The following is a 16,846-nucleotide window of genomic DNA, read 5'->3' on the forward strand; positions in this document are numbered from 1 at the left end:
CACCATGGAGGCTCATATGTGATTTGTGGCAGATTACTATTCGTGCTTACACAACTGGATTTTACCATGTGCATATCTGGGAAAGGCCTAAAGACGCTGTTTAAACCCAATGCAGAAGTTCATCTCTTTCCCTGCTTCTAAGGCAGGAAGCAATTTTCAAAGGTGTGTACTATTTATACAGAGGGCTGAAAATTTAAAAGATTAATTTTGAAATAAGTAAATATATAGAGACACGGGAATGGAACTATATTAACAAAGCGTGGTCTCCTTGTCAAAATGTAAATGGCACTACAGGAAATTAAGTTTCTTGTCCCAAATTTGAAGTTTGCAATTTCATTCATCTTCAGATTCTTTAGACCTTCCAGCCTAAGAATCTATGAAAACGATATTAAAATATAGTGTCCACTCAGACCTGGCATTTTCCTCTTGCTTCACTCTCAGTGCGGATCTCCCGATAAAAGGACATCTTAGTGATTTTCAAGAAGGTGCATTCGCAGATCAGGTCTCCAGACTGACCCTGCCCTCTGCATTCAAAGATAGGAGGAAAGACGAACATAAAATTCAGTGGAAGAAATTGGACAGAAGTGAAAGAAGTAGATCTGGAAATAGAAGCATATTTGGTTTTAAAAAAATAAACAAGACTTGTATATATTTAGAATGTTCCTTGTTATCTAGAAATCTGTTAAAACGTGTCTCTAGTTGCATAAATAAGCCCCACCCTACCCAGTAAATAGACGGAGCCAGCACAAACAAAACAGCATGATTCAGAAAGGCAACTGTGATGAATTCTTGGAGAACACCCACAGGGGGACAGAGGCGTTTAAAAAAGAAATGCAGGGCGGACAAGCTCAAAGATGTCGCCGCCTTCTCTCCCTGCCTTCGATGTTTAATGTGCAGGGAGTGATGAGAGCAGGCTGGTCTATTCCTTTTGAATACTTTTTAAGTCACAATTATAAGAGACTTGAAATCAGAAAATGAAATGGTCACAACTTGATATCATTATCATTAATCTACTTACATTGCTCCATTATAAGCTGAATTTATATGATGTGATTCCCTGCTCACCCCTCTGGCTAGAAGTATTTGTTGTATGATCTTCTTTAGCACCCCCAAATTCATCACTAACCATCAGTGTGTTCTTAAGCTTTTTTTGAAATACAGGATTTATTTATTTAACTATCAACACCTCTGAGCGGGCTATTAGTTCACTGAGAAGTAAGGGACACCATGTCTGAGAGGAAGTGAAAGGTAAAAGATGAAATCCACAAATCCACCTGAGACACGCAAAGAAGAGTGGAGTGCATGTGGCCAGGCTTGGTAATCCACGTGCTTCTTAGGACCAGGCACTCTAACCCTGACTTCTCAGTTCCCACTGAGATGAGAGCAAAGCTCCATCAGGTATTTCATTCTCCTCCAAGTCCTTTCATCCCTCCTTCATCGCTTCCCCAGGCTCCTCCCTCCATTCTGCCGGGCTCAGTGGAAATGGAGGAGGGGTGTGCCGGGCCCAATCGTTCCAAAATTATATCCCACATAGTGCAGGCCTGTTCTAAGCATTCTCTTCTCACATACTGCTTCATTATGTCCCCACGGCAGTGGTAGGTATCATCTCCTTTTCACTGATGAGAGAAGAGAGGCATGTGAAACTCACTGACTTGCTAAAGCAGAACAGTTAATAAGTTGGTGGTGCTGAGGTTCGAACCCTGATCACTTGTCCCCCAAAGTCCATGTCCTTTTATGTCGGGTCCCATGAAATTATTATGATCTACAGCCTTCCTGATTTGAAGACTACCCTTCAGTTAACGTCACAGCTCACGTCCTTGCCCCAGTCAACTTCTTATTGGACCAGTTTGACTTTTTCCCCCTGCATGGGCTACTATTTCTTCTTCCCATTTATTGCTTTATTATGAAAAGATGCTAAATGGAGATTAAAAATATTAAGATCACAACCATCCTTGAAGAAAAAAATGTAGAAATTGCAATGCCACAAGCATTCTAAGAACAACCTCTGGACACTGAAGTAGCTGAACTATTATTCTATGAGAGAAATTATGAAGAATGAGAGGAGGAAAATATTTTTCAGAAGTGCAAGAAAAAAAAGCTGACTTGCTATGCATTAACAGTGGTAATGCAATATGAAGAGGCCCTGCTATACAAAGCCATTTTCAGTCTGCTGCTTTGATTCATGTTCAGATTTTCTTTTAAATCAATAGCACTTGCTCTGCTTGCCTCAATTTGAAGGCAATTGCATTCCAGTAAGACACACATAAACATGGAATGGGGGTGGAAATGAGTCAGTTATTTCCTGTCCCAAGATTAAAACCTACTTTGCTTTTCTGAAAACATGGCTCAAGCCATCCAACAATAATTGAATTGGCTGTTCTGTAAATTACAGGGCTGAGCACCACATAAACACCAGAGAAGTGCACATGGGTAGCCAGTAGTCAGCTATCATTTTTCTGATAATCTTCAGAACTTTCTACTTATATAATTATAAAGCCCTCTAATGGAAAAGTGAGTGATGGAGAAGTGAGTCATTTTCTATGCAAACTTCAACTTCTGTCATTGCTTATGTAACATGCATTAGACATTTATGACTCATCCCTATAGATGAAAAATGTGGTCAGCGAAAGGTATCTGAAATACGGCAACGTATCTACTAAGAGTGTCACAATATCCTCTGGTTTTAAGGGATGGGATTTCTAGATGACTTAATAGAGAAAAGATCTTTCTGACAGATTAGAGACAAGGTGCTTTTCCTAAGGAAATGACTCATTTGCCAACAGTAGTGTTAGTATGTTTTTAAAAACTCATTTAAAAGTCTATTTGTAAACATGGCTGTGTCTCAAGCATATGTAATCTCTGCAGATAGAGGACAAAATAGACACTGCCACTGCTGCCACATAGATCACTCAGAGAGGTCACTTCCGGTCTAGCTGGGGAGACAGACACTAAATAAAAAATTTCACACTGTGATTCCTTGCAATGGAAGAACTCAAGGGAATTGTAACTACTGATAGAGAAGCATAGACTTTAGAGTGGAGGGTTAAGGAACGCTCCTTTCGGGAACTGGCCTTTAAGGACAGGGCTTGAATAATGAGTAGGAGTTAGCCACCTGAGGAATGGTGACAAGGAGTAGACAGGGGTGAATATTCTAGGTGAAGGGAGAAATGTGAAAGTCTTTCCTGAATGAGCAAAGAGCTTGGTGCATTCAGCAGCTGGGAAAATGCCCATATAGCTGTGATCTAGTGTGTGTGTGTGTGTGTGTGTGTGTGTGTGTGTGTTTGGGGGTGGAGGCAGTAAGCTTTGAAAACTTTGCTCTGGAACAGGGATTTTACCTAATGGCAATGGGGAGCTATTGAAAAATTTTAACTGGAAAGTAGCCTAAGCACTTCTGTGTGTTAAAAGCTCATTTTGGCTGTGGCCTGGTGGCTCAGTGGATTGGAGCATCATCCCATGCACCAAAAGGTTATGTGTTTGATTCTGATCAGGGTACATACCTAGGTTGGGGATTTGATCACTGGTCGGGGCATGTCCAGGTAACCAGTGATATTTATCTCCCATATTGATCTCTCTCTCTCTCTCTCTCTTTCTCTCTCTCTCTAATAAATAAAACGTCCTTGGGTGAGGATTTTTTAAAAGTTCACGTTGGCTACAGTGTAGAAAATGAATGGGAGGCAAAAAGAGAAAGACTAGATAGAGAGTAACCAATTACATCCTGGCAAAGAGATGATTGTGACTTGAAATATGGTGGTTGCCCTGGGGATAAAAGAAGAGGAAAGATGAAGAGATACTAATGGGGTGCAATCCACAAAACCTTGGAGAGAGTCACTGGAACCCCCAGACCCAGGAATATACCTAGGAAGGTGAAAACTCCACTTCCTGAGAAGGCGAACAGTGGAGGACAAAACAATTTGTCTTAGAGAAGATCAAAAGTTCAGTTTTGAACATGTTAATTTTGATCTTATGATCTCTTTGATCTCAATGGGATATCTATGTCTGACACAAGAAACACATGTTAAGTAGGTGATTGGATATATGAGTTCCATCAATCTTTAGATTTGTTGCTGCAGTATCACTTTAAACATTTGATTATCTGACTCCACCCCAGGACTAATATATTAGAATCTTCAAGAGAGATAGCCAATTTAATATCCCAAGGTTAAATGTGGTGAAAATATTCAGTTATCACTAAATAGTTGCACTAGTTAAACTTTAAGCTTTCTGACAACCTTGAGTGCCTACAAATTTATGACTAGGAAGATGGCCAGACTGAATATTAAACCTGTTATTACTTTCTAGGAGTGAATGTGCTACACAAACCATGAAACACCTTGGAAAAGGAAAGCTATATCTGGATCCTTCTATTTACATTTCCATGTTTGTATCATATTATGCTGCCACCTTGGCCATTAACTAATTGATCCAGGAACCAGGTCCTAGCCAAAGGCAACCACATGATTGTCCCAGTGGTCTGTAAGATGATCTTTCTTAAGAATCCAGCCCAATGTTGCATCATTTTGGAGGGTAACTAATTTACCAAATCAGATTTTATCCTGACCAGAGGAAAGGGGAGTGGGAGAAAGTATACCAGGAAAAACAAAAGCATATGGATAAGGAGAAACACAGAAGTTAAGGGAGAATCAGGCAGGGAGAGAAGCAAGGAGAAACAGAAGCAGAGTCACAGGTGTGACAATTAGTAGGACAAGGGTCAAGAGACACCTGCTTCTGATCAGATGACAATGTGGCTAGATTCCCCAGTTCATTGCAGCTTATTTATTCAACAAGTATTTATTGAATACCTACTATGTGCCTGGCACTGTTCTAGGTACTAGGCATATTTAAATGAACAAAACCATTGTCATAGACATCTCATTCTAGGTACATCAAATTGAGTGCAATGGGGAAAAAATAAGGCAGTATGTAAATATGTAAGGACATAGATAGTGATGGTAGAAGGGGCAATTTTCAGGAAAGGAAGGCCTCTCTGAGAAGGTAACATTAGCTGAGCCACAATAGATAAAGAGCATTTCAGGACGAAAAAATGAGAAGCACAAATGCTTTTAAATGCAAGTCTGTTGAAATGTTTCACAGCAAAATAGTCCATAATGTTGGACACCAACAAACAAGGAAGAGTGGGAAAGAAGATGAGGTCAAAGAGGCAGGCCACTGCAACTCATTCAGGGACTTGTAAGCCATGGTTGAAGGCTTAACTTTATTCTGAATGTAACAGGAAGCCATTGAGGATTTTGATCAAGGGGATGATGGCATGATCACATTTGTGAGTTAGAGGAATTACTCCGGCTTCTATTGGGAGGTGGTAGAGGAGCAAGAGAGAAGTCAGGGAGACCAGTAAGAACGCTACTCCAGAAGCCCAGGCAAGAAAGAATGGTGCCTTGCACAGAGTAGAAGCATTAGAAAATATAGAAAGCAGTCAGGTAAGGAATGCGTTATGAAATTAGAGCTAACAAGTGTAGACAATGGGTTGGATAAAGGAATGGAGTCAAGGCTTACACAAAGGTTTTGATTCTCAGCAGCCAAATACAATTTATTGAGCAGGGGAAAAACAAAAAAAAAAAAGAGCCAATGACTTTGGTTTTGGACATATTAAATTTGAGAAACTTAATAACATTCAAATGGAGAAATTTGGTAGCTAGTTGGAAATGGGGGTCTGAAGTTGAGGAAATATGTCAGGATTGCAAATATAAATTTGGGAGTCATCAGCATATCAGTCCTGAGAGTGTGCCTGTTAAAATGATTTCCTCTGCTCTACTTCCCTCCTCCCCCCTGCTGTACCTTCATATGAAACTCTAATTATAGGAGGTAGCCTGGCCAGGTCTGTTTCCTGAAACCTGGTGGAGCCACAAGTAACATAGCAACTAAAAAAATAAAAAAATGAATGCAAGAGCTAGAAGACTAGCTTGTGCATGCTTTACTTGAAATTGTGCATAGGTGGGATTAGTAGTATCCCTCTCCTGCTTCCACTTTGGCATCTGTACCCAGTAACTTTTTTATTATTATTGATTTCAGAGAGGAAGGGAGAGGAAGAGAGAGATAGGAACATCAATGATGAGAGAGAATCGTTGATCGGCTGCCTCCCACATGCCCCCAACTGGGGATCGAGCCTGCAACCCGGGCATGTGCCCTTGACTGGAATCAAACCCGGGACCCCTGAGTCCACAGGTCGATGCTCTATCCACTGAGCCAAACTAGCCAGGGCCCCAGTAACTCTTCATAACCTAATAAGAGAGGAGGATAAAGGAGTCTTGCTATTTGTTTTTGTTTTGTTTTACTAAGAAGCTCACTCACTGAGTCCTTCATGAAGCCCCAGTTGGCCTTTTTCAGAACTCTTCATCATATCTGTTGCTTCTTTGCTCTCCCAGAAAATGCTTTTACCCTCGATAATTGCATGTTCCAATGCAATTTGAAGAATTATACACTTCAGGGCAATTGTACTATTGTATTTATCATCTCAATAACATTTCCTTTGCTAATTCATCTTTCTTATTAAAGTTTCTTATTGCTTAATTCTATCTTGGAATATTTATTTCTAGTTCTTAGGGACAGGTAGACTGAATAAAACATGTAGATTTAGCTTTCTCTTTTCTTTTATCAGAAGCAGGAAACTTACCTAGGTATTTACTAGTTATAAATGAGGATCTAGCTAAGTGGTTTGTAATAACACCCTCATAATCTCTTAAAAGAATTACGGTGCTTTCTCAAGCCTTTAACTCATGACCAAAAATGACTAATATTGAATGACCATCCTGGAGTGCTTGATAATAGTAAAATTATAAGTAAAAATGTGCAATATAACTAAATTTCCTAAATGTTTGGATCCCACATTCTTATGACATTTGAGAATTAAATATAATGAAAACCACTAGCCCTTGGGGCCTTGGTTTTAAGATTTCTCTTTAAAAATAACGCTATTACTCTCTGAGGACATGAGAACAGTATTACTTTATTTAGTTAAGCTAACCAAAAATAGAACAGAGGAAATCATTAAATGAGTGAACATATATCTTTCAGTGTGGCCCATTCATGTCAAAACTGATATGTCTTAAAAGTACAACATGACTTACATTAGAGAAAGTATCTCAAAAACGATACATTTATCATCAGAGAGGAATGCCTGATCGTCTCAATAATTACTCCGGCCTAAACTACAATGCTGATGGTTGTGTTATTTACTGCAGTCTCGCGAACAAGCAAACCTAGTGTTTTATAGCAGCACAGGAAGGAAGTTTACTGAAAAGCAGCTCTTAATGTGTCCATTTATATCCCACCTCCCTGAAACGGCCTCAAATCTAGAGAGAATACAGGGTGGAAAATTTCACTCTCAATTTAGACGTCTCTCCAGGCTCCTGGGGAAGATGCTCGCTGGCTTCTGCTGTGGCTGAAACCGAGCTGGAGATGACATGACGACCCCCTGGGCCAGCGGCTCAAGGCCAGACTGCAACATGAGCTACTGGACTGGACACATTCTGCCTTGTGTCAGGAACATTTTGGTGTGAGAAATAAAAGGAGCCTTTCCTGGAATTGCTGTTGGTCAAAATTCTGATACACTCAGATGTTCTTTTAGCAGTTCCAATTTTAGGGAGAAATTCTGGGGAAACGCCAGAATCTGAGTTAGCATTCTTAGTTGTTATTCCAACAGCTGTTATATGTTCAGTTAATAGCTGTCTGATTGGGTTTCTTAGCGCTGCTCCCGACACAAGGCAAGGAGGCAGCACTCTGCATTCAATCTGACCAAAGTTCTACTTTGTTTAAGCCAAGAAAAAAAAAATGGCACTCATCTGCCAATACTGACAAGAGTAATTAGGGATTCTGGGAAAATACCTTCCAGAAAAATATGTGAGGAAGGGTTAAAGAAAGACCTTTGTCATCATTTTGGAAAATCTGAATTTCCAGGCAGATTCTAAGACATCTCTAGTTATCCCTGCTTCAACCACCTATTTTATCGTGATGAAATCAAGTTTTCAGTAGGTAAAGCATCTTACTAAAATTCACATTACTGAGTTGTAGAGCTGAGGCGAGATTTAGGTAATTATCAAGCATATGGTCCTTGAGAGCAGACGGCCTGCGAGCTATGAACTCAACACTCGCACAACCCGAAACAGTACCTGCACAGTACCTTTCATGGTGGGTGCTGTGTACACGCTCTGCTTCCTCTGCTTAGGAGATGCATTCTGTGACTGTGGACAAAGAGAAAAAGTGCAAGTCTTGTATGTGGGTAAAAAGACAATGCCATCAGCCCTGTGTGGGAAATAAACACTGTACTGCATTTCAAAGAGCGTTCTGATTTCCCTCCTCGGGAAATTTAATCAATGAGAACTCTAATCAGTGAGAAATTATAGACATGTTCAATGATATTACAGTCTTAAAAAACATATGAAGCTATGGGGTATATTTTACCATAAAACTCTTCGTCCATTGCAGTCTTAAAATTGCCTTTTATTTTTTCATCTAGTAACATTATTTTATTTCTAAAAGGAAAAGAAAAAGAGACACTAATCCTTTCCATTTGAAAGAAAAACATAAGTGCCAGGACAAAATATACTCCAAAAGCTATGTCCATGGAATTATTATCCTGTTCCTAGGATTGTCAAATGGTTCTGGTGGAATAATAAGGCGTTGGTCAGTAATACCAGTCAATCTATAACCCTCTGGAATTCATAAGCTCAATCTAATATCTACATTTACTTGGAATTATAATGTTAAGATAATTTTTTTCTATGTTTAAAAGATAAATCCTTTTCTAACAAAACTGCTGTATGACGCTCTTACTTAAGCATATTGGGTCAGGATATTTTTCTCTCAGACGACTCTTGAACAATGCAGGGGTTATGGACACCGAAGACCCCACCCAGTGACTTGACTGCCCCAAACTTACCTGTAATTAGCCTTTCAGGTGAGCAGATTAAACCAACCACTTAAGGAAAAAAGTATTTTTGATTCAGGGTGGGGAATCTGGAGTTGGGAAATTGGCTTGAGAATGAGAAAATACTGTTTGCAACCTGCAGTTGGTTGAATCTGTGTATGCAAAACCCGTGGGTTGGAAGTGTCATCTGTATTCATTGAAGAAAATCCACATACAAATGGACCTGCACAGTTCATATCCATGCTGGGTATGTGTATATATATATATAATATTATTTATTATAATAATATATGTGTGGTCTATACTCAAATCAGACTATGTCTGACTCCTTTTTAATAGTGTGTCAATTTGTATCTTGATATGTAAAATGTAGAATTTTTACTGTCTGGAGCAATTATTTTTGCTTTGAAAAGCTCAAGTATAAATAGTTACAAGATACTTTTGGGGAATTATTCTACACTTGTCATGTATATTAGAAAGAACATAATTTACAGTCTTAAAAAAACACACACCTAGAAACTGTTTCACAAAGTTGAAAATAGAAATTGAGACATCTTTCCTGGTACATACTAAAGCTTAATTGTTCTTAAAGTATCATCACAATGTTGGTATTTACCTGATGCAAAAACAATCTCTTAAAAAGCAAAAAATAATTATTGGTTAACAAAATTATATAGGTATCAAATTTAATTTAATGAAATAATTTAATTTATTGAATGAATTACATTTTAAAATTTTAACTTTAAAATTATATTTTGACACTGTAAGATATATTTGAGTAGAAATATAGAACACAGAAATATATTGACAACTAAAATCTACTGAAAATAAACAAAAAAAGATTGAAAAATGTCTTAACATAATAGCTCATTTAGCAAATTAGCAAATTAAGTGGATATTAAATAAATACTAGCATTATTTTTTAAAAGTAAAAAAATTCAAACAAATAATTGCCAAATCCATATCAACCAAAGAAATGGTATAACCAAATTTCTCCAGAATGGAATGTTTTGGTAACAGTCCATTATGCAGAGGTACAGGCAGGGGGATTCTGCAAAGTGGATTGCAAACATGTGAATGATTGATATTTCTGGTGTACCTCTGCTGTATTCAGTTCGATCCTCTTCCAGGATTTCTTATATATTTATTTTCACACACATATTCAAAGATCAAGTAGAAAATTAACTCTTTAGAAAAGTCTGTTTTGTAACAGTAGTAAAACTTATGTAATAAAAACTATATTTATGTGAGAGTTCAGTCTCCAAACATTTTCACATGTATAATTTCATTACATTTTCAGTATTTTGATATTTTGTTCTTTCTACATTTTTCTGATTATGTACTATATGCCTACTTATGCAGCCTTTGGGAAATTGACTTCTAAATCTGCATGCAACTTATTAAATATTTGGCTCATTTCTGGGTGCAAGTTTACTCACTTCCCTGCATTCTATATATTCTACTTCACCAGTTTCCCTAGCCTCTCTTGGCTCCTATTCTCTATTTGAACTCCTCTATGTGTGTTTGGAGACTCTGGCCTCATGATCTGCTCTTGCCTTCATATACCAGAACCTTTAAGAGGTGCCTGTCCCCCTTCTCTTTGCTCCAGAATTCCAACATTGGCTGTCCTCAGCCTGTGATGGTCCTATGCCAGCAGTCACTAAATTGAAATTATCGATACCATATCTTGCCACTAAAAGCAATAGTCTATTTGAGAACTTTTTTCAAGGGTAAGTATTTCTAGATAGAGAATTAAGGTAACCTACAGGCAGAGACTTAATGGCACATTTTACTATGTGTTCATCACAATTATATTGATGTCACATTTTATATCACAAAATCAAATTATAAGAAAACTTACTTCTGCTTGCGTGTTGGTCACCCTCTTGTCATCTATTTCTGCAAGAGAAGTAGGTGTAATTTATTAGAAAGGTGATATTCTTTCTTATAATATCATTAATATTTTCAGTAACCCAGATCAAAATGATTTAATAATTTCCTATCGATAAATATAAAACCCTAATATGCAAATAGACTGAACAGCGGAATAACCGAAAAATCGAACAACCAAACAACAGGTCGCTATGATGTGCGCTGACCACCAGGGGGTGTGTGTGAACATGGCAGGCGTCGGCAGCAGGTGGCAGAGTGGGGAACATGACAGGCATCGGCCATGGCTGGAAGGTACCAGACCAAGGTGGGGCACCGGTTGCTGTCTTCGGGATGAGCCTCTGGTGGTTACTGAAAATTCTTTGCTCCTGGGCACTGAGGTCTCATCTGGTGCTCGCACCTGCTGCCAATGCCAGAGCTGCCACTCCCACCCACTGCCAGCGCCATCAGCAGGTGCAAGCAGCATCTGCCAGCCCCGATTACCCCTGAGGGCTTCTCTACCTCCCCCTGCTCCTGAGGGGCTATCAGTGCAGCAGACTTCGCTCACACCCGCTCACGGCGCTGGCCCCGCTCTCACCCGCTGCTGGAGCTGGCCCCAATTGCTCAGCACCATCAGTGGGTGCGAGCAGGGCCAGCATCGTCAGCGCGTGGGAGCAGTGGTGGTAGGAGCAAGGCTGCCGGCAGGCAGGAGACCGGGAGTCTCAGGATGAGGGGCCGAGAACCGCCCCTGTGCCCACCACAGCCTCACAGCCCACAGTTCCTTTCAAGGTGCACAAATTCATGCACTGGGCCCCTGGTGCTTATATAACATCTGTGGCTTAGTCTACAGGAAAGGGGAACAGAAATGAGTTGTTTCCTTCTAAGATAACCTTTTTCCAAAGTTTTTTAAAAAAGACATTAAAAAAATCCCTCCTGAAATTCCAAATTTCCCACCTTCCAGCAGTCCAGAAAGTGTCCAAGGAAATGACTCTTAGACAACTATTGGTGTCATCAGCCTCAGAGTGCTGAAGCATAAACAACCTGCTCTTCTCGTGGATTTTGTTGCTACTGTCTATGGACTGTTGCCTCTGTCAAATTTCCTCAAGTTTGCCAGTAAGCAGAACAAACCTCCCTTTTCATTCAGCCCAATTACTCTGGCTCTAAGAGAGTCATCACCTTCTTTTCTATATGCCACAGTTACTTTGTCAGAAATATTTCTTATGACAGTGTTAGGGCAACTTCTTCATAGTCTGTGTGAACAAGTGGTTCGGAGGGAAGAGAGGAGAAAGAGGTCCTCACATAGTCCTCTTTCCCCAAGGGAGGGCACTCCAGGCTGAGCTGCTTTCCTGCCTCTCCACCTACTTTGCACGGATTCCACCTGTAGGCTTCTTGACCTGGTTACCCTTTCCTGCCTCTGAGGTTCGTCCTGAAGCTGAGAGACTGATCCAAAACTGAGTGAGGAGTTCCTCAAAGAATATCCGCTTAATGATATAGATCTGTTTATGGACATAAAAACATGTGCTATATAAATGAAAAGGATTTGGAAACTATATTATGGCATTTTAATTTATGAATGATAGAGAAAATACCAATAAAGAGATAACAGAGAAATGCATAGATATAGAAAGGATATATACCAATATGTTAAATGTAGTTATCTCTGGGTATTTGAATAACACATTTTGTCTTATTTTTATCTGCATTGTTTGCTTGTTTTACAGTAAATATGTATCTGAATGTATATGGATACATAGTAAAATTTTTATATATAGTAAAAATTATATATATAGTAAAATTTTTATATAAGTCCATGATACATAAAGTTTTTTATTTCATATAGTAAGAGACCAAAATAGCCAAACAACTAGAATGAATAGTATATATAACTATTGTTTATTCTAATATTATCTTGGTTACTAGCTTTTAAAAATTTATGACTTTTATCTCTCTTGTATAGGTGAAGGCAGACAGGAACTCCTTAGTTGGGGACAGCAATCACAATTGTTTAATGTAACTCTTAGAAGCATTTGGCTCATAATCAGGCAGTTGTGAATTGAACAGTTCTAGCTAGTAATGTGAAATCTTTACTAACACCTTTTAAGTAAATGTCAAATATGATCTACCTAACAATGCATGTATGGTGAGCCATTGAATTATCAAATGCCAATGGAGTTTCTTAATATTTTGTTTATACCTAAGCAATTTTAAAAATCTAACCCAGGACTCATAAACTATTACTTAAGCAACAAAAGGAAGTCCAATCATCCAGCTTTATACTTTCCTACTGTCTATTTATAAGACATAACATACCCTAAAACAGTATCTTTCTAAGGCAAGTGATGGGTTTTACTCATTGCATAATTCAATGAAAAAGGTTTCTATTCTTTGTGAATTTTATTGACATAAATTGGCTATTTTTTCATAAATCAAAGATCAAGAAAATTCAGAACTGTGCTCTTGAAATTAAAGAGTAAAAATTACATGACTTTTAAGTCAAAGCAACTCAGACAAAAGTACAAGCCAAGCCAAGAATGGATCATAAATGTTTTTGAGATCCACTAATGTAAGTAAATTTTCATTTTCTTTAATTAGATTGTTATTAAATTGGAAAGGTTCATCTTTTCTGCCTTCCAGCACTTCATATAAACAAACATACACACACACACACATACACACACACACACACACACACTGCATGCTCATAGGGTACACTGGGAAAACATAGAGACACAACATATAGACACAAACACAATGTTCTCTCTAATTTGTACCAAGGAGGTTGTAACTGAAGGAGGAGACCCCAAAAAATACATATGCACACTTCTCCAGCTCTTTATTCTCTACAAAAACATTAAATAGAATTCATGTTCTCTTCAGGGCCTCAACTTTAACTCCCTGGCTAATACCAGAAATGTTTAGAAAGCTATGAAAAGAAATATAAGAATATATTTCTGTCTTTAAATACTGTTTAGCTTTCTCATTAAATAAAAATAAATAGCATATTGAATAGGGTGGAGCACAATCAGTAAATACCTGAGAGATTTGTTAACTGATGGTTCATAATCTAAAACTACAAATATTCTGAAATATGCCATTGTACCTATTTTAGCTTTCTTAACTATATTTTCCCTTTTTTAAGGGCCATTTGGTCTGAAAGAAGAAATTCCTCGCTTTGAGAGACAATTGTATAAGTCATCTAAGCATAATGTTTCAAAGAATATTGCTGTCATTGAAGATGGAGACAGGGATAAAAATAGCCTAGAAGGTTTGAGTATTGATTAGTTAGAATACTCTTGAGACATTTAAGTTCATGAAAGGCATAGGACATACTCAAGTCAAAGCAACTCAGACAAAAGTACAAAGCAAGCCAAGAATAGATCATAGATTTTTTTTTTTGAGATCCAGTGAAGTAGTACATTTCTATTTTTCTTAATACATTGTTATTAAATTGGAAAGGTTATGTAGATATGCACATAAACTGCAAACACAATTGTCTCTTTTAAATTAAATTTAATTTTTTCCATCACCATTTATCCCCTTTATGCCTTCTCCCACTCTCCGGCCACACTGTTGTCCATGTCCATGAATTCTCTTTTTTTTTATTTTTTGCTCAATCCCCCCTCCGTACCCCCCAACACCTTTCCACCCCCATCAGAGCTATCTGCCTGCTCTGATTTTGAGAAGATTAGGTGTAATAAAAAAGTGCTTATGAAAATAAAGTCTAAAAGAGAAGGAAATAACGAAGACCATGATCAAAGAATAAGGAAAAGTTTCTGAACAGCAACAGAGTGAGAACTACAAAAACTAAGATGTGGGCAAATTATAAAGAGATAGAGGACCAAGGAAAGACTAGAGAATCTTGATTGCAGCTGACCAAGAAATTTGTTTCTCGATGAAAGCACTAGAGAGCACACATAATTCCTAATATGATTCTTCTACTTTTCTGTCTTGACCATCGACAAGTCTCTTTATTTAATGAGCTTTGAGGTTTTTCCTATCTGTGAAATGGGGTTGGGAAAGCATAATAATTCTCTGCCTTCCTCATTTCATCCTAAGCTTGTTTTTAGGAATAAAAAATGTGAACAAATTGGAGCATAACGCCCCACTCCTTAAGTATGGGGTGCACATAGAGAAAGGAGACATAAGTATTATAAACACCTAATAATAGATCATTGAAATATCTGAAGTAAAAACTGATGGGATTAAAAGGAGAGCTCTACAATAATAGTTGGAGATTTTGATACCTCATTCTCAATAATGGGCAGAGCAACCAGAAAGAAGACAAATAAGAAAATAGAGGTTTTTAACAACCTAATTAATGAAATAGGCAAAATAGACAGTAACAGAACATTTACTCTATAATAGCATACATAATTCTTCCCAAGTGCACATGGGATATTTTCCAGAATAGATCACAAATTAAATCTCAATAGATATAAAAAGATATATATCAAAAAAGTATCTTCTCCAACCACAATAAGATTAAGTTAGAAATCAATAACAGCAGTAAAACTAGAAAATTTAGAAATGTGTAGAAATTAAACAACACACTCTTAAACAACCAATGGATCAAAGAAAAAAATCATAAACACAGAATACCAGAGCTCAAGGGATACAGCAAAGGTAGTGTTCAGAGGAAAATTTATAGCATCACTTCCCACATTAAAAAAAATTAAAATCAGAAACTTAACTTTATAATTTAAGGAAGTAGAAAAAAATAACAAACTAAATGCAAATCTGAAGGCCTGAGAACCAGGGAGATTGATAGTATAAGTCCTGGCCCAAGTCCCTTGAGCATTCAGGCTTACACCAGAATTCTGACTATTGCACCGCCGCCCAGTTCTCAGGCCTTCGGATTTGGACTGGAGCTATACAACTGGCAGATGACAGATCATGGGACATCGTAGTCTCTATAATAATGTGAGCCTATCCCTCATAATAAATCTCTTTCCATATGTCTATTTATATCCTATTAGTTCTGTTTCTCTGGAGAACCCTAACTAATATAATCATCAAAAATGAGGAAAGCATGAGAAAGTGTCATAGCCTAAAAGAGACTAAGGAGGCATGACAACTAAATGTAATGGGGTATCCTGAAAAAAGAGCATTGGGTAAAAACTAAGGCTAGCCGAATAAACTATGGATTTCAGTTAATATGTCAATATTGGGTGATTAATTGTAACACTATAGCACTGTAATGACTAAAGCAGAATGTTAATAATAGGGAAACTGTGTGATAAGGGAGATAAGTGGAAACTCAGTGTGCCCTCTGTGGAATTTTTCTCTAAAGCTAAAACTCTCCATCTGTCAATAAATAAAATAAAATAAAGAAAAATCAGGAAGCATGAACAAAAAACATCCTATGAATATGCTTTGCCATTGCTGTTGGGATTCTGTATGTGATTTGAATGACACCAGATAGTCATTATTAAAAAGTAAGTAATGTAACTGAAAGGAAGTTAATGAAAAAAAGTATGATTTAAAAAATGTTATACAGGACTAATTAAAAAGATGAGATAAAAAGGATGGATAAAGGTTATAAAGAGAAATTTTCAACGTTCAATTAAAGTTGTTGAAAGGTTATGTAAGCAAGGGTATGTTAGTGGAAAATGAGGAGTGAAATGATTTCTAAACAAGTCCAGTGATAATGGGAGCTCTTTACTTTTATTTATTTACTGATTAAATGTTGAAAGAGAAGGAACAAAGTGTAAAATAAAATACTAGTCGTACGTGTTTGATTATACCTGCCCTGGGCTTGCTGCTTCTGTGTGTTTGTTCCTCATACCCAAGTGCTGCTTCCCTCAATACTACTATTCCCCGAAGCTCCATCTCCTCTGGCAACTCTCACCCAATTCATGTCTCCCTCTTCTCAGTTAGAAGTCATCTTCTTCCAGCCGATAACCACAGCACTTGCTCTATGCCTGTCACGTAGTATTCATCATTATAAATGCTGTACTGAGGCCATTATTGTTTTATCTCCTCAAATAATCTGTGAAGGAATGAGGATTAGCCTCCATGTTTGATTTTTCCACAGCTCTTAGCACGGTAGCATAGCTGACACATAATAACAGGTTGTCAAATAAATATTTGTTAAAG

General features: G+C 37.8%; 1 protein-coding gene across 2 annotated transcripts in view; it reads right to left on the minus strand.

Annotated features, from left to right (window-relative positions):
- The window catches only part of PPP1R1C (protein phosphatase 1 regulatory inhibitor subunit 1C), a 100,210-nt gene that overhangs the window by 36,986 nt on the left and 46,378 nt on the right, over window positions 1-16,846 (minus strand). Inside the window, exons 3-4 of one of the 2 annotated variants that reach the window (XM_070423399.1) lie at window positions 10,743-10,780; window positions 8,135-8,195 (exon numbers count right to left, since the gene is read on the minus strand). In XM_070423399.1, coding sequence (XP_070279500.1) covers window positions 8,135-8,195; window positions 10,743-10,780 — 99 coding nt within the window. Of the gene's footprint in view, window positions 1-8,123; window positions 8,196-10,742; window positions 10,781-16,846 lie in introns of both variants that reach the window. The other variant, XM_070423400.1, reaches the window with a different exon arrangement.

Source organism: Myotis yumanensis, unplaced genomic scaffold (assembly GCF_028538775.1).
Source record: "Myotis yumanensis isolate MYYU_CA2020_CCGP unplaced genomic scaffold, mMyoYum1.0.hap1 SCAF_8, whole genome shotgun sequence".
NCBI classification, from domain to species: domain Eukaryota; kingdom Metazoa; phylum Chordata; class Mammalia; order Chiroptera; family Vespertilionidae; genus Myotis; species Myotis yumanensis.